Below are 26,205 nucleotides of genomic sequence, written 5' to 3' on the forward strand. Positions count from 1 at the left end.
TCCATGGAACACAAAAGGAGATGTTAGGCGGAATGTTAGGGACTGAGAGTCTCGGGCACATTTCACTTTCATTGCATCTTTTTTTCCCCATACAATGAAAGTTAATGGTGACTGATAGAAATTTAATTTGTTGGCATTTCTTTTTACATGTAGGAGCAAAGCTCATTTATCTCTCTAGAATGAAAGAATCTACCCTGTTTCTGAAAGGCTGGAAATCCTTCAGTGCCCAGGGGTTAGCACTTTTGAATACCTTTGTGTTTCTGTACTTGAGAGGAACACCAATGATTGTGATACACTCTTTGTGATTGACTTATGAGGTAGAGGTCATTGAAGAAAACCATCACCACGGTTACCGAACATCTTAAGCTCCTTCAGATCTCACTCTCTCTCTCCCCTCCTCCTTTGTTACCATAGCAATGGCACCATCCTCAAGCAAGGAGACCTACAGGTATGATGCACCCCAAAGCATCAAGGGATACCTCTCTGCATAATCAAACTGAGTGCATGAGTGTGTGCGTGCCTGTATGTATGTACTGTGTGTAACAGGAACAATAGTAGCATACATAAACAATTTCACACACACACACACACACACACACACACAAGAAGATGATAGAATAATATCTGTATCAGGAAATATGTGATTTTTATCAGTAAAAAATAAACAGTTTTTGAGGTGTATAAAGTAGCCCACCACCCCCCCCCCCCCCACCACCCCATACATCATTGTAGTATTTGTTGTAACAAATTTAATTTATTCTGACTTTTATTTTTTAAAATCATGTCTTGAAAGGATGATTCTTATTACAATATTACAGTTATTAGGATCTATCGAGAAGTATCATTTAGTATTTTCTTCATGAGACTCAACCTTTTAGATGTTGTTTTTTGTGGGTGTGGGTGATTAAACAGACCAATATTTAAGTCATTTTTTTTTATAAATTCTCCTCCCTGCCCTGTAGGATGTGATATGCATGAAGAATGCGAATCACCAAAAACAAAAAAAGAATGTGAAGTGAAAGTGGAGATTGATAATAAAAAAGGACTTAAATATTAATCTGTGTGGTAGTGGGGGTGTGGTCGTGCGCCAGCTTGTGAATGGAGAGCGAGATCGGGAGATGAGAATGGTAAGGATTATCACCTGTCAGTGATTGTCTTTAACAGCTGTTTGTCATTGCAGTGAGAGTGGAAACTGAGTTAAAAGTGAGCCAGATGCCAGTAGAGGGGAGAGAGAGAGACCCGCACACATACCCGCTGAGCCTGAGTGTTTTTTTTTTTTGTGTGTGTGTTTGTTTTTTTAATAGAAAATAAACACTTTATTGAGTTGAAGTCCACCATTCCTGATTCCTCCTTTCCCACTCCAAGAACCCGATTCCTTTATACTAGTGCTGAAACCCGGGAATAAAAGGAGGAAGAGTGTTGCCATGGAGTCCTCCCCGTTGGGTGAAGTCATCCATGCCCTTGTGGAGATTCAAGAAACTCACCACCAAGCCCTCCTGGCTCAGGAACAGCAATTCCAGAACTCCTCTGGGCCCAATCAGAGTACTGGCGTGCAGGGCGGTGCGTGGTGGCCCAGGATCGATCTTCAGCCACGGACCCAGAGGCAGCGACCGTGTCTTATCTGCAGCTGACGAAGATGGGACCCCAGGATGAGCCGGAGGCATTCATCGGGCTATTTGAACAAGCGGTTACCACCTCCAGCTGGCCGAAATCTCAGTGGGTGCTTCATTTACTGCCACTACCCTCCAGGGAGTCACAACTCAAGGCTGATCAGCTTCCAGCGGAAACTCGCCTGGCCTATGAGGACTTGAAGAAGGCCATCCTTCAGCGGGTTGGGTGTACACAGAAACAACACCGCCAGCGGTTCCGTTCCCTGAGGCTGGAGGAGGTCGGCCGACCGTTTGTATGCTCAGCTGCTCCATGATGTCTGCCGGAGGTGGGTCCTGGCCCAGGAGGGTCACAGCATCGGGGGTGTGATAGATCTGATGGTACTGGAGCAACTCACCACACGTTGCTAAGGAGAACTGCGGAGTGAGTCAGGTGCCATTGCCCTGCGTCGCTGGATGATGCCGTCCAGCTGGCAGAGGACAATTTGGCGGCCTTTCCGGGGGCTAGCGAGCCCCCCTCTTCATCTCTCTCCCTCTGCCTCCTCCTTCTACCCTTTCTGTTTCCTCCCATCCAATCCCTCCTCCCCGGAGGTGGGGAGTTCCCCCTCCAAAACCGGCTCCCCGCCTGTGGAGTCTGCGCAGCCTAACGGTTCACCCTGTTCCCTCTCCCTACCCCTCTCCACTCTCATGCCACACAGGCTCAGCAGGGGTGTGTGTGGGACTCTCTCTCCCCTCTACTGCCGTCTGGCTCACTTTTAACTCCATCTCCACTCTCACTGCAATGACAAACAGCTGTTAGAGACAATCATTGACAGGTGATGATCCTTGCCGTTCTCATATCCTGATCTCGCTCTCCATTAACAAGCCGGCACTCAACCACGCCTCCACTACCACAATCTCTTTCTCACCCACACCTATTATTGCTTCAGAAGATGTGGATTTAACAACTGGAGTCATATGGATTACTTTAATTCTGCCTTTATGTGCTTTTGGAGCTTAAAAATTTTGGTACCTACAGAGCTGAAATATTCTTCTAAAAATCTTTGTGTTTAGCAGAAGAAAGAAAGTCTAACACATCTGGGCTGGCATGAGGGTGAGTAAATGATGAGAGATTTTTAATTATTGTGTGAACTATTGCTTTTTACTAGTTTGCAGGTGATTAGTGAAAAAGACGCAGGTTTTTATGCTGAAATACTACGTGCAAAAGTGGCACAATTGTTTATTGAATTCGCCCCAGTGTGTCTCACATGCAGCTCTAAGCCACTCCCCCATTTTCCATAAACCCATGGACACAATATTGACAATACACAACTGAACATAATTAACTCTCAACAGTATACCAATGAGACCTCACACATTCAGATAGACACAATGATATCTATTTGAATGTCTACTGATATCTACTGAATGGTAAAGGCAGTAACAGATTTATACACACAAAAAGATGCACACAGTAATATAAACACTGGCAAGCAAAGTATTTAAACAATAGTCTATGTGCTCCTTGTTTCACTGAAGAGCATAATGGGTGACACGCTTCCCTTCATCTCTTTGTCAGGGGTGCAGTGGGGTGTCGGGGAGTTGTATTTATGTGATAGTGTGGTTGCCCTAATACTTGGGGGGAAATGCACCCTAATCCTTTTATCCTTTTTTAAGCTGTACCATGAACCCTACATTCACCATCACAAACTGACCCCCACCAGTCCTAAACATACAAACACACACACACACACACACACACACACACACACACACACACACACACTTTTTGAGAAAGCAGATAAGCACTTACACAATACAAACCACGTGCATGAGAGTATGCAGGGAGGGGGGACTACAGAATGACACACAGGGAGAGAGAATGAGGGAAAGGGAAATAGCTGCCATAGTCCTATTAGCAAAAGCATTAGATTCAACGGCTATATATGGACCATCTAGCACCACATATCACTACTCCAAACACCCCCACCTCTGTATGTTTGGCATGTGTATGGAAAGAGAGAGATAAAAAGAGAGACAGAAAAAGAGAGGTAGTGAGAGAGTGCTTAAAAAACATGACAGCAATGTACTGTAAATGATATTGCTTGTCCCAATTGGATAAATAAAGAAGTAAAGAGAGAATACCGTGGGTTAAAGAAAGAGAATCAAAGAGAACTGCTGGAAGACAGAGATGAGAGGACTTTAGATTTGTTTTGGCAGGAGCTATAAATGGGACTGTGGACTGAGAAAGAAAGAAAAACTGAGAAGTCGATTTGTTTGACACAGAAGGAGAGGTCAAGTTACAAAAGAGGACAGATAGTAAAATAGAGGAAAAAGAAAAGAACAGAGAAGGTTGGATTCAAAGTGACTTTGTGTTTACAGTAGTACTGGAGAGCACTGTATCCTTGTATCTGTACTTGCACACACATCAGGTGGGAAGAGTGTCTTTGAGCATCCTGCTGTCTGGGCATTTTTGCAAACGTCACATGACTGAATGGCACCTTGCTGGCCGCAGTGCTAGAGAAGTGATCAGGTTTCTGTGGGACTGCAGGAGAAATGGCGGTGGAAGAGGCTGCAGACTACTTTTCATCCGTAAGTATTCTAGGGACATGATTGGGAATCACTGAGAATGGCTTGGAAGTGTGTATTGTTTTTAAATATGAGCTTTGGGAATGGTTGGAAAGATTGTGGTTTGAGGATAGGGAATTGGTTAAGGATGCTCGGGTCATTGCTCTTGCTTTACTCTGATCTGATTTTTTAAATATGTAATAACCTTATTGTGCTTCAATCATTGTTTAGCATATTTCTGGAATACAGAATCAGAATCAGAATGAGATTTATTGCCAAGTGTTCTCATGAACACAAGGAATTATTTTTGGTAGGATTTTGTTTTTTTTTTGGAACAGCATCTATTTTTACATTGTCTGCAATGTTGAGGATTTTAAACTCTCCCACAGCTCTTGTAGATATCACTGGGGTCTATATAGCACAAAATCTGATCTGTTCATCTTGTGGGCTCAGATTTCTGGATTTTGTTCGCAGAATCCTGCACAGAGCAGAGCTCATTGTCCTCAGATATCAGAGGATGAATAACTGTTTGTTATGAATAACTCTGTTTTCAGCAGGGCTGTACATCACATGAAAAGTGAGATCTGCTGCAAAAATGTTTTAGTGTTGTTAGAGACATATTGACTTTCATACCTGTCAAGTCCTCTAACTCTGTCTTTGCTCGAGTCTAGTGATTTTTTTTCTGACCTTGGTGTTTGTAACATAAGTAGATATTTGACTGGGACATGTGTGTGAGTGTGAATGTGTGCATGGCAACACAGGTTCAGAGTGTCCTTGTAGTTGCCTGGCAGTCTCTTTGCCATGTTCACTACTGTCCTAAACCACTGAATATGGCTTTACATTGACACACTGGTGTGTTCCAGTGTGTGTATCTATGTAGTTCACAAACAACAAATTTTGTAGCTCTATACATTTATGATATGGATGATATATGTATTATTCTACACCTCTCGAAGATGTTGTGACTGTGGGGTTTGTGTTATTGTTGTATACAGATGTAGAGATTGGATAGATCTGTATTAAGAGATCAGTGACTTCTGTAACTCAACGATTTTCACAAGAGTGTGTATGCATATGTCTGGGTGAATGTGAGATGTGGGAGTCAGGAATAAATAATGTTTTTACGTTTTTTGATTAAAGGTTGGTGAGTATGTGGTTTAGAAGAGGAGGGATGCTGAGGAGAAAGTATGTAGTGTGTGTGTGTGTTTCCTAACCATTTTGGAACCGTTGACAAAAATCCTCCTAGTGGGGATGTCTAATAAGGAAATCTGTGATCCTCACAAAACTTGTCAAGAAAATGTCCTGGTCATATTTAATTCTAAATAAATAAAAAAAATATGAAATTAGATTTTGCATTTAGAAAATGAAGCCTCTATTGAGAATTATTTAGATTTTTTGCATTCTGACATTATTTTCAGGACACTTAAGCAAATATTAAACCCCACTTCTCATTACCGTAACGTGTCTAACAGTTTTACTTTTACTATTCAAATTTTGAATATGATTTTCATTACCATAAAACAGTCTTTTTTTTTTTTACAGTATTACAGTTGTACAATGATTTTAAAATAAAAATTAGCACAAATGAAAGGCATTATCAAGGCAGTACCTACTATGATATATAAATACTTTACAATTTCAATTTCAATGGTGTGGCAGCAGTGCAATGCATAAAATCATGCAGATACGGGTCAGGAGCTTCAGTTAATGTACATCAACCATCAGAATGTGGAAAAAAATGTGATCTCAGTGATTTTGATCATGGCATGACTTCAATTTTATATGCAAATGATAATTTCTTATTTATTTATTTTGATTTTGAGTTAAAAAAGGATCAAGGCATTTTTGGACAGGTTTTGTGAGAAACACCCAATTGTCATTTGGTGATTGACAAATATAAATGAGCCAAATGATGTATTAATTCAAATCAAAAAATGCCACAAGCTGCATGTATTGGGTAGTGTTGGATGCAAACGGGATGATCCCAGTAGGTTTAAGGGGTGTTATGTTTTTAAAACAGGTGGTGACAGAAACAAACTGTACTGTTGTGGAGGAGGGGTGGAGGGATTTTAATTCAAAACAAAACAGAGCAGCTTCAGTCATGTGAATGAATGACACTCATGCTGCCCATTGTGCCTGACCCAGATGGTCTATACTGGTCAACATCTCAATACATCATGAGACAGACTGATCTCTGCAGAACCAACCACAACTGTTTCATTCTGATATTGAACACAAGTGTTTTATAGTGTCACCATAACTGTAGTTGTTAAAATGATGCTGATGCTGACAGGGCCATAGCTAGTGGGGTGAAAGGTGGAAACAATTCTAGGGGCCCAAAGTTCCAGGGGGGCCCACAACAAATTCAAAACTGTATTTTTTTAATAGGTAAGGGGCCAAGAGCAATATACAGTTAGGGGGCCCAGAATTCATTGCTACAGCCCTGGATGCTGACTCTGTTGTTGGAGGACAGGAATGCATGTGAAGTCGCCCTGTCTGCTGCCACACTGACTGGAAGCTTTGTTTTTTTGCCGACGCACCACAAGGGAAGGTAAACACACTTGAGTCGATGCAAAAATGTTTGATGCAAGAGTCAGCATAATGTGTACTGGAACTCTCGGAAACAACATGCTGACTTCGCGTGTGATCATGTTGCACTAGCATCACCAAATGGAATTACAAAAATAATAACCCTGAATACTCCCCATGATTTGCATTGGTTGGACAAACCGGTGGTCCTGGCCCAACCTCACGCCATTGTTTGAACCAATGTTGTGAGGTTGAGCTGATTGGGATTCTCAAATAAACAGAGCAAGTTATTTGATAGCGCCACATTTCAGAGTGCAAAATCATCCTACGAATGGTTTACTTATTGTTGTGTCTGCAAACTATGCTGGGATAAGAGAAATTACTTTAACATAAAAATACACATTTCACTTTTAAATGCTCTCTCTCTCTCTCTCTCTCTCTCTCTCTCGCTCTCTCTCTCTCTCTCACTCTGTGGTTGCAAATGGTTGCAATGGGCTTTAAGTTAGTAACAGATTTGTCATCCTCACACAAGCCTGTCACTAAATTTTTTAGCTGTATGAGTATGCCCTTACATTTTATCTTCTGTTCTCATGTCTTTTTCTGTAATGTTTTTTATAACCAAGTTTCCCAGAGAACTCACTATGTCTTATGTAACTCCACTCGGTCTGTGTTTGTGTATCTGTAACTGCGTGTGTGTGTGTGTGTGTGGTAATAGCACTGTCATTCTGTACATGCATAGAACGTTCAGAAAAGTTCCCACACTGAAATATTGATGCCTACCATTTTAAAACAGAGAAGGCTTTTCCGATTCCCATGCTTGAGATGAATTATACAACTGGAGCATTTATAAAGGTTCAGGGCTCCAACTAGACAGGTATGTTGTTCCCAAAATAATTTTTTTTTCACTTGGTTTGTGCATGGTTTGTTGGTTTGGCCAAGCCGCAATATTGACTCAATAAAAGGAGTTTGGGTGGGATTACCTGTTTGTCTGGCCAATGGCAGATAGATGGGGTGTTTAGAAAACCTGTTTAAAACAGTAAACAGTAAAACCCTGTCTGCAAGAGTTTACTATAGTACATGAGACTGTATAAAATTGTATAAGACTGCATTGTAACATTGTTCTACATGGAAGCAGTATCTCAAAGTGCAAGGAAAGAGTAGAACAAATGTAACGCTACAATAGTAACACTATTTGTGTTCACAGTGCTTTTTAAAAAAATAACGTTTTTTATTCAGTCATCCACAAGACATATTTTTTTTGTTTCCCAAAATCTCCCACAAAATACCCCTGTGTTTTACTCACTGAGAAAATATTTATCTCCTGTGCATGGAAATAGGAGCATATTTGGTTTCAATATAATATTAAGAAGAGAAAGCAAAGATAAAGGAGGACCTGGTCAGATTATTTAAATGCTGTGAAACATCACAGAGGACAAGTGGAGGTTATGGAGGTGTTGACATATTCTGTCAGAGATGTGGCAAGTAGTTCATTTTACATGGTGGTGCTTATGTGACGGCGACCCATGTTTGATTCCAGCTCTGGTCATTTTCCGATACCATCCCACACTCTTTCCCTGCAGAGCACAACAGTCTGGTTCTGAAAGCAAAAAATCCCATTCATATTTTCCATAGGGAGAAAATCCACCAAACTGCGCGCGGCAAAAGAGCCCAGTAGTGACTCCCATGATGCACTGCAAAGACGCAACTGAATCAGTCTCCCTACACTCTCAAACTACTTTATTTGTATTTATCTGAATATTTTGGTATATACATTAAATAAATTGATTCTTATAATAAAGAGATTTAAATTAATAGTTTTATATTTTTCTATTGTTTTTAATTCAATTACATCCTCCACAATGCTTCATGGGATTGTCGTTGCTTCAAATCCAAGTTTGTAATGTTGTGATTCACCTTGGAGCTAGTTAGTTTTGTTCATCGCTTAGAACTCTTTTATGAAGTACTTTATGAAATCCCTACAGGAGAAAAAAAAATGAATGGGAAAAATTCTTCAGAAGCATGACGGACGAAAAATAGGTGGGCACAGTTGTGCTCTATTGGTCACTTTTACACTGTCCTATCAAATTAAAGGACCTCATAAAAAATATATTCTGAGTGTTGAAAGAAATTCTGAGTCAGTTGTTTAAATATTTTGTGAAGGTAGCTTGTCACAGTATATGATGCTGTTGCATAGGAATATTTATTACAGAATGTTATGTGTGCACTGTGTGAATGCTTTGATAAAATAGTGTGTCATGTAAGTTTTCCAATGTGCATTGTGTTGTAATGTAACACAAACTTTAGCACTGGTTAGTGGCTTCAGCATTGGTTTAGTTATTTACTAGCTATTGAGCAGAGAATTCTTGTCCAAAGCTTTCATTATAGGCCCTATTCATAGCACAGACAATCCCTTAGGAGTAATTAGGGGTTAAAAGTCTTGTTTAAGGGCACTGTTTCCACACAACGTGCCTTACGTTGAACTTTTGCAACTAACATTTGTGTTAGAAATCAAGATCTTATTCAATAGAAAATCAGTAGTCATACTGTATTATTGAATGCACCAGTACTTTAGAAAAAAAGTATGATAAAACATTTTAACGTGATAATATTGTCAATATTGACAAAACTATGAGTGGGTGTGAGTGTGTTTTATTTTCCCATACAGAATCCTCCAGGGAAGAAGTTATGGGTAACAAACTGGAAAAACTCATTAACTCAGAGATAACGGGGAAAAAATGAAAAGAGAACCACACACATGCACAGAGTTGCACAATGTTCTCTCTCTGTGTCTTTTATGTTCTGTGTGTGCGGCAGAAATCGTTTACTGTAAGCATTACCTCCTGAGCAAAGGCATCTTTTGCGTGTGCTTTTAATCCATCTTTATACAGACTGTACAGTGCGTCCAGTGATACAAGTACAGACAAACGTATACACACACACAGGAAACTGAGGTTTCTCCTGTGGAATAGGTAGCATAAATGACATTAAATAATGGGCTTAGTTTATTTTAACAGAAAATCTTAGAAGAATTTAGAAATGTACACACACACAGACACACCTATAAACGTTGTGAACTGTGGCGCCATCCTTCATTTTTGATGGGAATGACAACAAGGCTGTGAGTGATAGACTTATTGTCTCTTCAATGGTTTGTACTGCTGTTTAAGTGTTTTGGATTGTTTCACTGATGAAACATAAAAAATAAATAAATAAATAAATAAATAAAAAAGCATCTTTCCAAGAAATTCCAGAAAAAAAAAATGGTTGTAAAAAATACAGTAGATGTGGTCTACAAGCTTTATAATGTGGATGCCATGGAAGAGACTGTAAGTTTATCCGTCACAGCCTTGTTTTCATTCACGTCAAATATCAAATATGGGGCTTCTGTGAAGAAGGTCTATACAAAACCTCACTGTTTCATGTAACTCATCTGGACTCTCTGTGTGGGCTGTTCTTGAGTGTATCTGTCACTAGATGAATACGAGCACCAATTATCTTCATAATGTATCAGCAAAGACTCTGCTTGTCAAACTCAGACGAGTTACTTTTGGAAAGTGAGTCCCGTTTCTTTCCAGATCTTCTTGCCAAAATACAGACACACACACACTGAGGTATAGATTTAGAGAGGGGGTTGTAGTAGGGTTAGTGGAAACTAAATATAGCCACTCTCTTTTAAAGGAATTCCCAGTGTGAGTGTCTCAGTGATAACTCCTCTCGTATTTTTTACTCTGATAATGTGTGTGTGCTTGCGTGCGTGTGTGCATGGGTGTGTGTGTGTGTGTGTGTGTGTGTGTGTGTGTGTGTGTGTGTGTTTAACAGTGTAACTAAACGGTAATGCAAAAATTATGATTAAGTACATTTCCCAAACACTCCCCTGTCTATCATTGGTTGGCAAACAGAAAGTCCAGCTGTATGGATAGGGTTAGGGAGTAGAAAATATAATTTGCTATTTAGCCAGTGTAGAGTCCCTACTCCCTACCATGTGTCAGTGAGATGTACTGTATTGTAATTTTGCTGTGACAGCTTATGCCAACCACAATGTTACAAAATCAAACTGAGGCTGACAAAAGAAGACACATTCACACGCAAACACACACACACACACATCAATCTAGTCTTTTTGCTTTCTCCCAAATCACGTTTCTCTGCTATATACACACGTGGGGTACAAAATACAGTTCTGTCCTTCTGAAGACAACAGCTGTGAGAAGTTAAGACAAATCCTGAATGAGAGACAAGAAGACAAAGAGAGAAAAAGGGAGGGTTACTGTGTCTGGATAAAAGCTATTATTTAGTGTGCTTTTTTGGTATTTTCAGATGAGAGACAAGCTTTTATGACTACACTGGGATATCTGCTTAAAGATGGACTGCTACATATTTAGATGTCCTCTGCAACTTTGTGTGGAATCAAAGATAGTTGTAGGACGTAGACTCCTAAACACTAAAGCTGATGTTTCTCTGAATATGTGCGTCTACTGTATATAGACTAATGGCACTGAGCAAAGATGGAGTTGGTATGAATCCTTTCATAAACTTTTCAAATTTAATTGATTTAATGAGCTCTGTCACTGTTTTTGCAAGGCTGAAAGCTGTAAATGCATTTGGTTTGTTGCTGACCATTTATGACTTCCCAGTTGCCCTTGATTTGACCTTTAATCTTACTGATTGAAGAAGTAATCAACTGCTTCTTTTTCTCTCTTTCTTGTTTTCTGCAGTCGGACAGCAATGCCAGTTACCTGCGGGCAGCAAGGGCAGGGAACCTTGAGAAGGTACTCGACTACCTGAAGACTGGTGTCGACATCAACATCTGTAATCAGGTACAAATAATTTCCTTTACCATACGACAAGATGTCATCACTCTTAAGACTTGTTTAGCAGCATTGTGCAGAAAATACCATTTGAACCAGCAGTTTGCCAAACAGATTTAAAGCAATTTTCACTGCCACAAGCGGCACAATGATGTCACTTTTAGAACGTACACTTCTGTGCCTGTATGGATGGATCAAACCAGGTTTTTACTATGCAAAACAGTATAATTTTAATTTCCGCTTAATGTTGTTTTACTGTCATTACACCGAGTAAAGTTAAACTGTATAGTATTATTGTTGGTATACATAGTAGTCACTTTTGCAGTGTTTTATTCTGGTTAGTGTTGGACCAGTATTTCTATCGTGTTCATTAGCCAAACTTAGTTGGTTTGCATGTGTGTGTTTCAGAATGGGTTGAATGCATTGCACTTGGCATCCAAAGAGGGGCATGTGGAGGTGGTGGTTGAGCTGCTCAAACTGGGCGCCAACGTAGATGCAGCAACCAAGGTCAGTCTCTCTCTCTCTCTCTCTCTCTCTCTCTCACACACACACACACACACACACACACACACTATGTTGGGGAGTTTCCATAAGGTTAGGGTTAGGTTTATGGTTAGGTTTTAATTGTTTTAATACATAGCTGATGATATTGCCAGTGGGAAAAATGTGCCCTTTGGATGGGGTGACACAAACAGGTGGTAGAGAGATTAATGGAGAGATGCCACTCATTCTCTCACTCTGTCATTTCTCCATCTACTCTAATCCAGAAAGGAAACACGGCGCTACACATTGCCTCATTGGCTGGACAGGCGGACGTGGTAAAAGAACTAGTGACCAATGGAGCCAACGTCAATGCACAAAGCCAGGTATGCACTTCACAAATCACAAAAATACCTTTTAATACACACACTCACTAAGTTGGATCGTCCAGCTGGACTTATGCAAGGCAGATCACGTACACACTCTCTATCTATCATAGTTGTGCTATTTTTGTGGTCAAGCACAGTCATTAAACACGTAAACACACACACACACTGCTTTGAACATGAACTCAGTACGCTATGAAGGCCACCTACATTACTCAGATGCCAGTATTAACCATATTTCCTGCACTGAGCTGAAGAGATGCAGATGTAAACACAGGTCTTGTTAAAAGAGGAATATTCTACTGTTTTTAGCATTTTATTTTTGTCTGACAGTGTTAGTCAGGTTTCTTACACCAAAAACAGTGTAATTTCTTTGTATAAGAGCATTTTGCACCCTCTCTGAGAATTAAGGTTTTGCTTCTGTACCTTTGCTTCTATATGTAAATGACCTTGCTTATGATTGGCTTTGCATACTGGCTTAGTTCACATTGTTGTTCATCCTGGTGGGCCAGGATGAATGAGCAAGGAAATCCCTGTTTGACATGATAGAGTATGTCCCATTTAAAGGCATTAGAATTAGATATACACACACAATAATGAGAAATGGATGTTGAACTATAAGCAAAAGTATGTTAATGCTAAGATATACTGTAGAATAGATAAATTATGATGATAAAGGGAGGCTGTGTTTTATATCCGTGCATGACGCTCCCTCATCATAAAGCATTGCTGTCTATTTACCTGCTTTGTCAGCATCCATGTGCTGCCATGAGAACAGGGTCACTAAGGTAACAGTAGGGTGGGTGTGATAGGGGTCCATCCCCTCCAGGGATATTGCAGCTGATTTCTAAAATATTAAGAATGACAGAGTTGCCTTAATAACATGGATGTCCAGTTACCATAGCAAATTTCTGCTTCTTAAAACATTTGAAAACTGTAAAACGTTTTATTTCATTTTACACACACAAACATATTTAATTCTTTCTCTCTCTGATGGATTTTTTATTTGTAAAAAAGGAGGGGGTGGGTTGCTCAGCAGAGTATAGCTGAGATGAGGTGTGTGTGTGTTTGTGTGTGTGTGCGTGCGTGTGTGTATGTGTGTGTGTTTGTGTGTAGCTCTACAGTTTAATGTCTGGTGAAAAATATTTTCTGCATCCCAATGCAGAGTCTCTGGTTTCAGTTGGATGTATGTGACATCAGCTTTGGGACTAAAAATATTATACATGACATTCTGCCATGGGTAGATGGTGTTTGGAGGTGTTGTGTTTGGGACGTTAATAACCCCTGTTTTGGGGCCATTGGAATTTGAATGGTTTATCCTGATCTATAATGTTTAATATTTTTATAATTCATGTTAATCCAAATTATGTTTTAATTACGAGAATGAAATGTTTACATAACATTAATGCAATGTTTGTTGCAGAATGGCTTTACCCCACTGTACATGGCAGCTCAGGAAAACCATCTGGATGTGGTGCGCTTCCTCTTGGAGAACAACTCCAGCCAGAGCATTGCCACTGAGGTGCGTATGTGTGTATGTGTGCAAGTCTTTTATTGATTATTGTGTTGAGACTGAGTGACCTTGAGCAGTTTACAGATAAGTGCTTCCTACCTCCCTCCACTTTCTCTGATTACAATTGCAACAAAGATTTTATTGTAAAACAAAATAATATATGAGGTGTATGAATTGATACTCAGGTGTCTTTTGGAATAGAAGAGGTAACTGTTATAAAACCCTCCCTTATTTCTCTCTCTCTTTCTCCATGTCCTCTTTCTTTGGATCCCATTAGGATGGATTTACGCCATTAGCTGTAGCCCTGCAGCAGGGTCATGATCAGGTGGTTTCTCTGTTGTTAGAGAATGACACGAAAGGTAAAGTCCGTCTGCCTGCTCTCCACATCGCCGCCCGCAAGGATGACACCAAATCTGCAGCTCTGCTTCTTCAGAATGACCACAACGCAGATGTAGAGTCCAAGGTCTGTCTGAAAGATGCTTGCAAACATGTTCAACCATTGATCATTATTTTTATTTATCTTGTCTATCCCTTGTTTTTCATAAAGTCACAAAGGTCTTCACCAAACACAGAGCACAATGAAAGACAAATGTACATTCCTAGATCCTCTTATTTGGACACTTTCATACTATTTTTGTGCCTTCTAACACAGTGGTTCTCAACTGGTTTAGCTTCAGGACCCAGATTTTTGCATTGGACATCAAGTGGCGACCCAACACAGTAACTAAAGTAATAACAATGAATATTAGCATGATCTGCATAGGTCTAACACAACGTGTATTTTGTTTATTTTCTTTGACTTTGCATACTTTTGTTCATGGTTTTCGTGGATGAGAGGATGCCACACAACCTGTCCATGTTGGCATCTGCCTAATTAGGCTAGCTTCTACCAAGTGACAGATTTTGCACCAAAATTCCATAAGACAGGGCCTTTGATGTCAACAACAAAAGATCAGTTTTATCCTCCATTTTAAAAGATTCCCATTTATTTTACTATCCTAACTATCAACGATTATGTATTTAGCTGCATATTTTTTTTTTTTTTTTTTTTTTTTGCATTTAGCAATGTTTTTCCCCGATGTGCACGACCTTATTAAAATAGACTTAGAACAGACATATAACCTATTTTTGGGTCACAACCCACCAGTTGAGAACCACTGTTCTGATAGACATCCCCCTCGCACTCTGTAGTTTGACGAAGTATTAAAAAAAAAAAAAAACGTATATTAAAACATCGATTTAATAACATAATCAATTGCATTTTAATGTATACTCTTTATGGTTTGCTTTTAAAGGTGTTATATGTGTTAATTTATTTGTTCTAACACACTCACTTTCCCACACTGTCTTAAGATGCGTCTTTTTGTTCTTTTTGTTTACCTATCAGTGTTCACTAACTGCCCATTCTCTCCTTTCCTCACATCTCAACGTAGATGATGGTGAATAGAACGACAGAGGTACACCCGTAATAAACATTAAGATGTTGACCCCCCACCCCCTGCTTTGCATAGAACACCCCCAAGTGTTGCTACTACCCATTTTATCCCATCTCTATTTTTGTACCATTTCTTATTTTCTCTTCTCGTTCACTATGTATCCTCCCTCTTTGGGGATGTAAGAATGAGACCATGCTTTGGGTAGAGGGCTGAAGCATGCTTTGATTTCTGCAGCTACAGGCCGGGGTTCCTTCTAAACATGTAGCTTTCTGATTGATGGAAGGAGTTTTGGATCAGTCATTTTGTTTCGTGTTAGTTATGATTTTTGGTGAAAATAAACTGTTACCTCATTGGCGGCCATGGACATAAGTGAATGAGCATACAGTATATCAGTTTACAAAGTCACTTGATCTTAGATATTGCTGTTTTTATGGCTTACTTATAGTTGTCTTTGCACATTAAACAGGGACAGGAGAAAGTATTTAAACGTTGAAAAAAAATTACATACTTTACCTTCCAGGAATCCTCAACATGTGGATTTCCAAAAGCACAATTAAGCAAGATTTAAACTACTTTTGCTGGACATTATCCTGATCAAACATGAAACATGACCATTACTATTGCTCACATTTAAAGACCCATGAAATGGTTTGACTTACATATTTTTTTCCCCCTGTGTTGAAACAGAAAGTTTGAGCAGGACATATTGGAGCGCTTGTCCTTTTTTATTTATTTATGACGAAATAGTCTTTAGTTTATGTCAGCCTAGTAAAACCATGATTTGCTACTTGATATTTCTTGTCGGTGGCAGGGGGTATAAGAAGAAGGGGACTTTCTCATTTTAGAAAGCTTTTTATTGGACAAAAATGTCTATTTTCATCTATTTTCCCAAATAAGAAAGATAATAAATTGCAAATGTTTATCTGCTAAATGTTTATTTTGTCAGCTTTTAGGAGTACACTAGCATAACCTCTAGATTTTTGGTTCCCAAACTTTTTTAAACTACAGCACCCCTTTATAGTGTTTTCCCCCATGGCACCCCAACCACTAAAAAAAAAATTATAAATAAAAAACTATGCCCTTGGAAACCTTCAAAACATTGATATTAATAAAGTTGAACAAAAATATTTACAAATTAAATAAAAAAGAGTCTGATGCTAAATTTTTATCTCGACAAATGTTTGGAAACCTGTACGAATGGTTTTAAATCTCTAGAATTGTTCTAAAAACAACTTAGTTTCTGAAGGAAAAACAATGGATTGTAATGTGATATTTCAGACTCTGTGTGGAGTTCACAAAGATCTTGTGATGTTTGTCATGTCGGAAAATTTTTGCCTTTTTGTGAATAGGCCGTCACAGTGGCCATAACTTCTTAATGATTGTAAGTCAGTCTAAAGCCTTTTGGAGACATTTACTAGAATCAGAATATTACATAATGCAAAGGTTACTTCACTGGCACATCCAGTTACTGCAGAACTGAGAAAATGGTACATTTTAAGTCTGACCTTTTAAACTCTTTTATTACTAAACGAAAGTAGCATGCTGTTCCTTTGAGCATAAGAGATTGTGATACATTTGGCTTGGCTGTGAAAAAGGAAACCGGCTGGCCAGCTACAGAGATGAGATGGTCTGTAAGTTTAGTCCTCCTTCCCTTGTGCATGGGCCTTTAGACAAAATATCTCCCTTGGTATCAATTAAACAGCTGGAAAAAAGTAATCTGCATATGTGCATGGTCTGGTTTGTCCACATGGCGAGCAACAACAGTTTGTCTGTGTAGATTTATAGTTCACATAGTTTTGCATGGTAGAAAATATTGCCAAATTGCAACTAACAATGTCAATATGAAGAGCTAACAGCTGTGTCTACAATGTCATATTCCTAATTCCTAATGCATTCCAGGATATGCCACTGTGTGATGTCTTTTCTGAGTGAAAAGATACATGAGAGCACTGATTACTTAGGGTAATCCATGATGACTTTATGATGCCCTGGTAATCAGAGACAATGTTCCTATGTATTGTCTCTATTCTAGAGTTAGCTCTGTAAATCTCATGGTGTTTAATACTGGAAATATTTAAAGCCTTGCAGTTTTTCCATTCACGCCTGTGGCTAATAATTGCAATGATTCCCCTCAAAGTGAGTGGAGTCTTGTTCCCATGGATATGAGAGGGCAAACAGAGGTGGGGAAGGGCTGCACTGAGCACCACCTGCTTTGTGGCGGATTATTAGCTAATTGAGATGAAAATCTCCATGACTGGAAGGCCTTGACTGCAATGCAGCCTATAGGATGCCTCCATCCTGCTTCGACAGCAGCTGTGTCTCATATTCAAAATAACATATACAGAAAATATTCTGATAACACACTCAGATCCATTAACCCTTGTTTCCTCTGAGTTTCAAATAAATGGAATTTATAGAATCCAGATTGAACTATCTGTGGTCTCTTATACCAAACTGTGAGCTCTAATACTGATTAAATCTCACCATTTGTAATTTGAAATTGGGATCATAGAATTTATAAAAAATGTTCCTATTGTGCTTCAATATAACTCCTTAAAATCTCTCTAGCACAAAGAGGTTTAAAAGGAAGCTCAAGTAACTAAATGACTAGTAATTATGTTTATAACCCTTAAATGAATACCTCGGGTCTTAAGTGACCCGGGACCTCATTCCACTTCCTTTACCACTTTTTCAGTACTCTACAATCTCTCTCTAATTAATTGTCCATTTATAAAAATCAATTTTTTAACCTAACTGTTTAATTATTAAAAATGTGTAGGGTCTGTAGTGACCCGAGATATGTAATAGTGTCTTCTATAAATCATATTTTCATGATTATTTCATATCTATTTAAGTTTGCTATCACAGGATATCTATTTCTTCGTTTAATACAAGAAAAATAAGTGCCACATTCATACCAATTACTACTATATCATGTCGATTTTCTGCGCAATGGTGGTGAATTATCAGCATCCCATATGCGTGGACACATACTGTACATATTATACATGTTATTTGTTACTCAAGGCAGCGCTGTTGTTTCAGTGATTGACTTGATTTACATTTGACATTGCTATTTGATGAAGAAGCAACATGGAAGTAAACAATAGCAAGTACAACACATGAACATTATGATATGACTATTGTCATTTGTGTGTACTACTGAAATTCTGTAAGTTGTACATCTATTTAGACTCAATAAGTCCCTGAGAAAATACATACTGTATGTGTCAGGCACGTGCCGTGAACTTTGAGACTGGGCAAGGATCAAAGATTTTTAATACACATTATTAAAAGCTGTTCCCCAAACACATTATACGGGTGAGTGTAATGTTGCGGAAATGTTATAGATGTAAATTGTTGCCTTAGAACCCACCAGTCAATGGAAACAATTATGTCACAGTGGCGAACTTCATGACCAAATTGTTTTAAATTCAGGACAGTGATATTGCTCATATCACACAAATGAAAGTTTTTCATATATTGAGCCGACGTTTTATGTCCATTAAATCATAATATGAACCATAGTGCCAAAAGAGCTTGTTTTGACATACAGTACAACAAAAAGAAAAAGAAAAGATTGCCAGTTACTTGCAGGCAATATGTTTCAATATCATAGTCACTCTTCCCACAGTTCAGAACCACTGGAATGGACAGCAGCAATTAACTAATCTGACCACCAAAGACAACAATCTTAACCTGAATGCACAAGGCAAATGTAACATAAACACGCTTTTTAATTTAAATGAACTTTGCCAAATCCACGTAGGTCATCGATGCTTCCACTATATCCATTTTAGCACTTAATAACGCATTGGTTTAAATATTTCATAGTCATTTTTCTTTTCACCCTTCTGTTAGGTAAGCACTACTAACCTTGCTTATATGGACGGCTGGTATGTGTAGCTTTTGTGTAGCTTACGTGTATCTCAGTAAGTGTTTGACAGCCAGTTGAGTCTCATATAATTTCAGCGTGGAAGTAATTAATCCCATTCTATCATTTGTTGCATCATCTCTTTGATATAAGAAAAACAAATACCAAAATATAACAGAATATATTATATTCTATTATTTTCTAATTGTCTTAGAAATGCTTTTTTACATGATCTGGGAATTATGTAGGTCCATTTGTGAAAGATATAAGTGCTGGGTTGCTAAAGACCCAAGGTATGTAATAACGTTTGGCAAAACAGCCATGCATTTAAGGATTAACCATTTTGTTTTCTGTCTGTCTCTTTACAGAGCGGTTTCACTCCTCTCCACATTGCTGCCCACTATGGAAACATCAATGTTGCCACACTACTATTAAACAGAGGGGCAGCAGTAGACTTCATGGCAAGGGTAAGATCACAGCTCCATCTGCTGCTCAGGAGGACCAGATCAGAGAGCAAAAAAAAAACCCTTTGTCTATATGACCCTGTCCCAAATGCCCTGTTGAGACCATTGGTGACGTAATACTGCCTAGACCAGGGGTTGGCAACCTATAGCATGCGTGCCATCATTGGCTCGTGAAGGGGTAATCACTGGCACGCTACAGTGAAAGAGAGGTGCTAGTAGTTTATGTAAATTAGGTCCCTTGTACCTGCATGCCAATCTACCTCTTGATGTTATCCTTCATTATAATCATGTAGGGTGTTTTATGTGGTTATAAACTGAACGGGAAGCTAAACACTTTTAAAGAGCAATGAGACTGTGCTAGTCAGTGGACAAGCTAGCGTGTGCAAACCATGTATGCATCACGAGCCGCTGATACCAAGACGCAGATCAAGCACTTGTAAACTCGTCCGCTTTGCGTTGGTCGCGTTGAGTGGTGACGTCTTTCATTTTCTTATTTTATTTCTTGCTTTTTTATTTCAGAACAACACCTGATGTACACTACCAGTCAAAAGTTTAGGGTCACTTACTTATTCTTTATTATTATTTTTCACATTTTAAAATAATAGTAAAGTCATCAAAATATGAAATAACAGAAATGGAACTATGGGAATTATGTTGTGACTAAAAAAAAAACTGTGTTATATTTTAGCATTCTCAAAGTAGCCACCCTTTGACTAGAAAGAATGCAGAAATGTACTCTTGGCATTTTCTCAACCAACTTCTTGAGGTATCACCCTGGGATGCTTTTTAAACAGTATTGAAGGAGTTCCCATCTATGCTGGGCTTTTATTGGCTGCTTTTCTTTATTATTCAGTACAAGTCATTCATTTTAAAAACATGTCAAAATAGTTTTGTAATGAAATAAATTAATATGGTAGCACAATTATATTTTTGTCTACAAAACTAATTTCAACATTTAAGCATACGCCTTCAGATCAAAAGGTTTTTAGATCATGAGAAACATTTCAGTCAAGTGACCCCAAACTTTTGAATGGCAGTGTAAATAAAAGATACGCAATGTTTGAGATTTCCTACAGAGCATACGACGGTGACTCAAACTACATTATTTAAGGAAAAGAACAACCACAAACACGCATTGTGCGGACAAAAGTCTGATTCAAAATCTAAATGAAACCTGGAAATTAACAGGTTTAGGATTTTGACATTTTTATTGCATAAAATAAATAAGTATTTAAGAAAGCGACAGAGTTGCCTAACTTTTGTAACATCATTTATTTAAAACATCAGTGTTTTCCAATCAAAACAACAGCATAAGATATGGCACTTACCTGCTCAGATGACATGTTTTCGGATATCAATCTTTTCCTTTCTTTCGTTATTTATTTGTCTATAAGATGTCCTGTATCCATGTGTACACCGGTGCCTCGAACCACATTCATCCGTGCAGAGCCAAAGCACAACCAAAGCAATGTCCTTACGCAATTTTTCACTCAAAATGTATGCTGATAATATAATTTGTAATGAAAAATAAGCTGTATTAAATTAGAAAAATGCAAAATAGAAGCATTTTCAAAAGTGGACCTTGTGGGGTAGGGGTGGATGGTGTGCAGGTTTCGTTGGAACAGTGATTAACAAGGAAAATTAAAAATATCAAATAGGTTGCCGACCCCTTGCCTAGACTTTTATTCAGCAATCTGCCGTGAAGTCTGCTAAAGTGATGATTCCACAAAATGGCACATCAAAGGCACATCACAGAAACAAAAGGGTGTACTCGTGAGCATACTTCATAAATAGAAATTATAATTCTGTAATCTTTTAATTACCATAATGTTGTTCCAAACCCATATTTCTTTCATTACTGGGACTAAACTTTCTGTTTTAAAACTAACATTACAGCAAAAAATTTGACTTCTATCTTCCTGAAAATAAAAAGAGAAATCCTTGTCCCAAATTTTGTAGATTTCCAGGTTCATGGCCCTTTATTGATCCCTCACAGTAACCTCTTTTAGTATAACTGTGGTTAAGACAGCTATAAGCAGTTCCTTTCATCATCAGATGGGGACAGTATTCCATTATTGTGTAGTAGAGTTTGGTACCAGACTGAGGCATAATGTTCCACAAGTGTGTTGATGAATGGGCTAAATGATCTGCCCTAGGCACCGTGAGCACACACATGCCAACATGTGTGTGTGTGTGTGTGTGTGTGTGTGTGTGTGTGTGTGTGTGTGTGTGTGTGTGTGTGTGTGTGTGTGTGTGTGTGTGTGTGTGTGTGTGTGTGCCATCTGCCATCCCGGCTGAAGCTGTTATAACCCTTTAAAGTGTCAGATGGCCAGCAAGGCCCAAACAAACACATGCATGAATCTGCTTTAGCCCGAGGGTCATGTTTGAAAACCCCCTCCCCTCCATTCTCAATAAATCTTTTGTGCAATATAGAATACTGTGTATATTTTCACAAAAATATAACATAATTACTTTATAGATTTCATCTATAGAGTTGTGGTAGTCTTTTTCATGTCTGCCTCTCTTGTCCTGTATTTTTGTGTGTATGTGTGTATGTGTGTGTGTGTGTGTCACATACAGAATGACATCACTCCGCTGCATGTGGCAGCTAAGAGAGGGAATGGAAACATGGTGAAATTGCTGCTGGACCGAGGAGCAAAGATTGAGGCCAAGACCAAGGTAACATGTAAACAGCCACAAACCCTTGCTGTACACACAATTACAATTTATACATGCTAAGTCACACTTAAAAACATTTAAATGCAAAACCAGTGTTTTAACTGTGCACAGACACACATTTCAGTTTGTTCTTAGAGACTAAAGAATAAGATTAGAATATCTGAGCTTCAGTGGTATGTTCACCTCAAGGGAATGTCAAACAGCACCTTAAGACATGGTTTCTATGGTCATATATGGTAGCTCACCTTGAGTGATCCATGACTTTACTCTCAGCACGGTGACCTTTGACCTCACAGATGATGTCACTGATAATTCCAGGCTACAGAGATTGCAGAGAAAAAAATGCACCTTGCAAATGTGTCTGAGAGTTAAAGGGTTGTTTCTTGTTTCTGTAGTATATCAGTATATTAGTACAATTAAAGTGAAAGACTTACCTTTGCAAAGATATATTATCCAGATAAGCATAAAGGGACAGTGTAGCAGATGGAGGTGCTGTTCTTTAATAAAGTGCTTTAGGTTTGTCTTTGATATCAGCTATTCATAAAACAGTATGATCTCAGAGATTGCTTTTTACAATTTACTTATATTTTGTGTGGGTCTGTGTGTAGGATGGTTTAACCCCTTTGCATTGTGGAGCACGCAGTGGACACGAGCAGGTTGTTGAGATGCTACTGGACAGAGGAGCCCCCATCCTGTCCAAGACTAAAGTAAGACCACCTATTGTTATTTTACCCCTTTGTGTATGTGTGTGGGTATGTGCAAATGTGATTTGCACAACTACCCATGATCTCAGTGCATGAGACTGCCTCCATGTGGCTGTAACATCAAATAACAGCAAAAAAAGACATTTACAATGCCTTTTTCTTTATGTGATATGACTGCTATCAAATTTTCTATTGATTTCAGGAAATTGATATTTCACCATAGATTGTGGGTTTAGGTGCTGTGGCAGGAGGGAGTTCTTTCGGACTTGCAAGCCCCTCAAAATCATTTTTCATGTTAGGGGTATCAGGGATAATTGTATATGAGGGTGGATAAATGATGACAGAATTTTCATCCTTCACACTAAGTAATATACAATGCTGAGGAATGTAAAAACATATTTTAATGAGATTTTGACGGACTGGTGGTTTGTATATTGCACCTTGCATAGGACATCATGTGCATTTTACCCTCCTTGCATGTTTTTTTTTATTTTTATTTTTTTGTAATTCTGCAAATTTTATACAGAAAATACATTTGGAAGCTATTTCATCTAGGTTTTCCTTTGCACAGAACAGTTATTTTAATGTTTTGCCATTGTATCTGTTAAATGCAGTGTTGGGTAAATGACAAAAAAAAAAAAAAAAAGTAGTCCACTAAAAATTACTAACTATTTCTCTAAACTTATAATCAGATTACTTAATTTAAAAAGAAATAACATTACTAATTACTTTACTTTTAAGTTACTTTCTAAAACACTAAATGTCTATCTTCTCCTTGTTTGTTGTTGCATACCCTTTGGTTGTCACAGTAACGCAAACAGACGTACATATTCATTTTAATTTTATTAATTTTTTATTTTATTACACATAAATAATATATATATATTTAATTTCAATGAAAGTCAGTAACTGAAATCTGATTACAAGAATTTAAAATGTAATGCATTACAATACTTTGTGTGCCAAAAATTAATTAGATTATAGTAACTAATTACATTGTAATCCAATTTTACCCAACACTGGTTAAATGTACGTTATTCTGATGTTAATTTATGGTTTAACATAGAACGGTCTGTCTCCACTGCACATGGCGACCCAAGGGGATCACCTGAACTGCGTCCAACTGCTTCTCCAGCACAATGCCCCTGTGGATGATGTCACCAATGATTACCTGACCGCACTGCATGTGGCCGCTCACTGCGGACATTACAAAGTGGCCAAAGTCATTGTGGATAAGAAGGCCAACCCTAACGCGAAAGCCTTGGTGAGAAAAGAAAGTAAAAGAAACCTATATTCAGTGCATTCAGAAAGTATTCAGACCCCTTCATTTTTTTTTTTCACATTTTGTTATGTTGCAGCCTTATGCTAAAATGCTTTAAATTAGGGTCATTGTCCTGTTGGAAGGTGAACCTTCAGCCCAGTCTGAAGTTCTGAGCACTCTGGACCAGGTTTTCATTATGGATATCTCTGTATTTTGCTGCGTTCAACTTTCCTTCAACCCTGACCAGTCCATCAGTCCCTGCCGCTGAAAAACACCCCCCACAGCATGATGCTACCACCACCATGCTTCACTGTTGGGATGGTATTGGTGATAAGCGGTGCCTGGTTTCCTCCAGACATGACCACTGTGGCCACTGTGCTCTTGGGAACCTTCAATGCAGCCAAATATTTTTGTAGCCTTCCCCAGATCTGTGCCTCGACAAAATCCTGTCTCTGAGCTCTGCAGGCAGTTCCTTTGACCCCATGGCTTGGTTTTTGCTCTGATATGCATTTTCAGCTGTGAGACCTTATATAGACAGGTGTGTGCCTTTCCAAATCATATCCAATCAATTGAATTTTCCACAAGTGGACTCCAATAAAAGTGTAGAAACTTCTCAAAGATGATCCAGAGAAATGGGATGCACCTGAGCTAAATTTCAAGTGTCATAGAAAAGGGTCTGAATACTTATGTCAATGTGATATTTCAGTTTTTTCTTTTTAATAAATTTGTAAAGTTATCAAAAAACTGGTTTTTGCTTTGTCATTAGGGAGTATGGAGTGTAGATTTTTTTTTTTTGCATAAGGCTGCAACATAAAATGTGAAACAATTTAGGTGTCTGAATACTTTCTGAATGCACTGTACATTTGATGCTGAATTTATTTTGGTTGTTTTCTCTTTTGTTTTTGTTTTTTTCTTAATATTTCTGGCCTCCATCTCTCTCTGTCTCTCTCTCTTTCACTCTCTGGATTTCTCTCTTGTGGACTACAACTTGAAGGGTTTTCCTTTGTTAACAGGTGCAGCAGTATGAATGTTAATCTTTCCCTTTAAAATGTGTGAGACAAAAACACAGTGGTAGTAGGAATGTGACTCATCGCTAAGCTTGTTGCCATAGTAATTCTGAGAGTTTGTGTGTCACGTTAATGCTCAGTTTAAAAATGAACTTGAAACTTGAGAAACAATTAGAAATAAAGCTGATCAGAGGAAATAAGCAGCATGCAACAACATGCAACTTCATTACTGAGTATGCACTTCTCATGTAATTCAGTGGACCAGAAAATAACCAGGGTTTTGTGGTTCCCCGTTTCTGGTAAAAGTGGGTGTGGTGATATCTCAGTCAACCAGAGCATGTGTGTGTGTCTACATAAACAGAATGGTTTCACACCTCTTCATATTGCCTGTAAGAAGAACCGAGTGAAGGTGATGGAACTGCTGTTAAAACATGGGGCTTCACTGCAGGCAGTCACTGAGGTATGAGAGTGATATTAAGATTTAAAGTTATCAACACTGCAAGATTAAATGCATTAAAACTGAAAAAAGGACTGAAAAAGACACATTTTAGGCATGCAAATAGTCTGTGCAGCACATTTAGTGCATTTTTTGGAATATAATAGGAATAGCAGTCATAGAGTAATGTTTCTGTGTTTGTTTGTTTGTTTGTTTGTTTGTTTGTTTGTTTGTTTGTTTGTAGTCGGGTTTGACACCCATCCATGTTGCCGCGTTTATGGGTCATGAGAACATAGTGAAACAGCTCACGCATCACGGAGCCTCACCCAACACTACCAACGTGGTATATTTCCTCTTTCTGTCACTCAAAGACATACATTATATGCTCATGTGCATGCATTTAGGCTTACACATTATAATACACCATGCTATATTTTTCTATAATTTGGCAGGCATTGTTACAAGAAGGATACT

At 38.5% G+C, this 26,205-nt stretch overlaps 1 protein-coding gene across 1 annotated transcript in view; it reads left to right on the forward strand.

Moving 5' to 3' along the window:
* Window positions 1-26,205, forward strand: part of LOC127454735 (ankyrin-3-like) — a 110,404-nt gene that overhangs the window by 19,790 nt on the left and 64,409 nt on the right. Inside the window, exons 2-12 of the mRNA XM_051722106.1 lie at window positions 11,399-11,500; window positions 11,900-11,998; window positions 12,259-12,357; window positions 13,781-13,879; window positions 14,148-14,333; window positions 19,549-19,647; window positions 22,225-22,323; window positions 22,932-23,030; window positions 24,094-24,291; window positions 25,657-25,755; window positions 25,976-26,074. Of these exons, the coding sequence (XP_051578066.1) occupies window positions 11,399-11,500; window positions 11,900-11,998; window positions 12,259-12,357; window positions 13,781-13,879; window positions 14,148-14,333; window positions 19,549-19,647; window positions 22,225-22,323; window positions 22,932-23,030; window positions 24,094-24,291; window positions 25,657-25,755; window positions 25,976-26,074 (1,278 nt within the window). The remainder of the gene's footprint in view (window positions 1-11,398; window positions 11,501-11,899; window positions 11,999-12,258; window positions 12,358-13,780; window positions 13,880-14,147; window positions 14,334-19,548; window positions 19,648-22,224; window positions 22,324-22,931; window positions 23,031-24,093; window positions 24,292-25,656; window positions 25,756-25,975; window positions 26,075-26,205) is intronic.

This window comes from Myxocyprinus asiaticus, chromosome 17 (genome assembly GCF_019703515.2).
Source record: "Myxocyprinus asiaticus isolate MX2 ecotype Aquarium Trade chromosome 17, UBuf_Myxa_2, whole genome shotgun sequence".
In the NCBI taxonomy this organism is placed as follows: Eukaryota; Metazoa; Chordata; class Actinopteri; order Cypriniformes; family Catostomidae; genus Myxocyprinus; species Myxocyprinus asiaticus.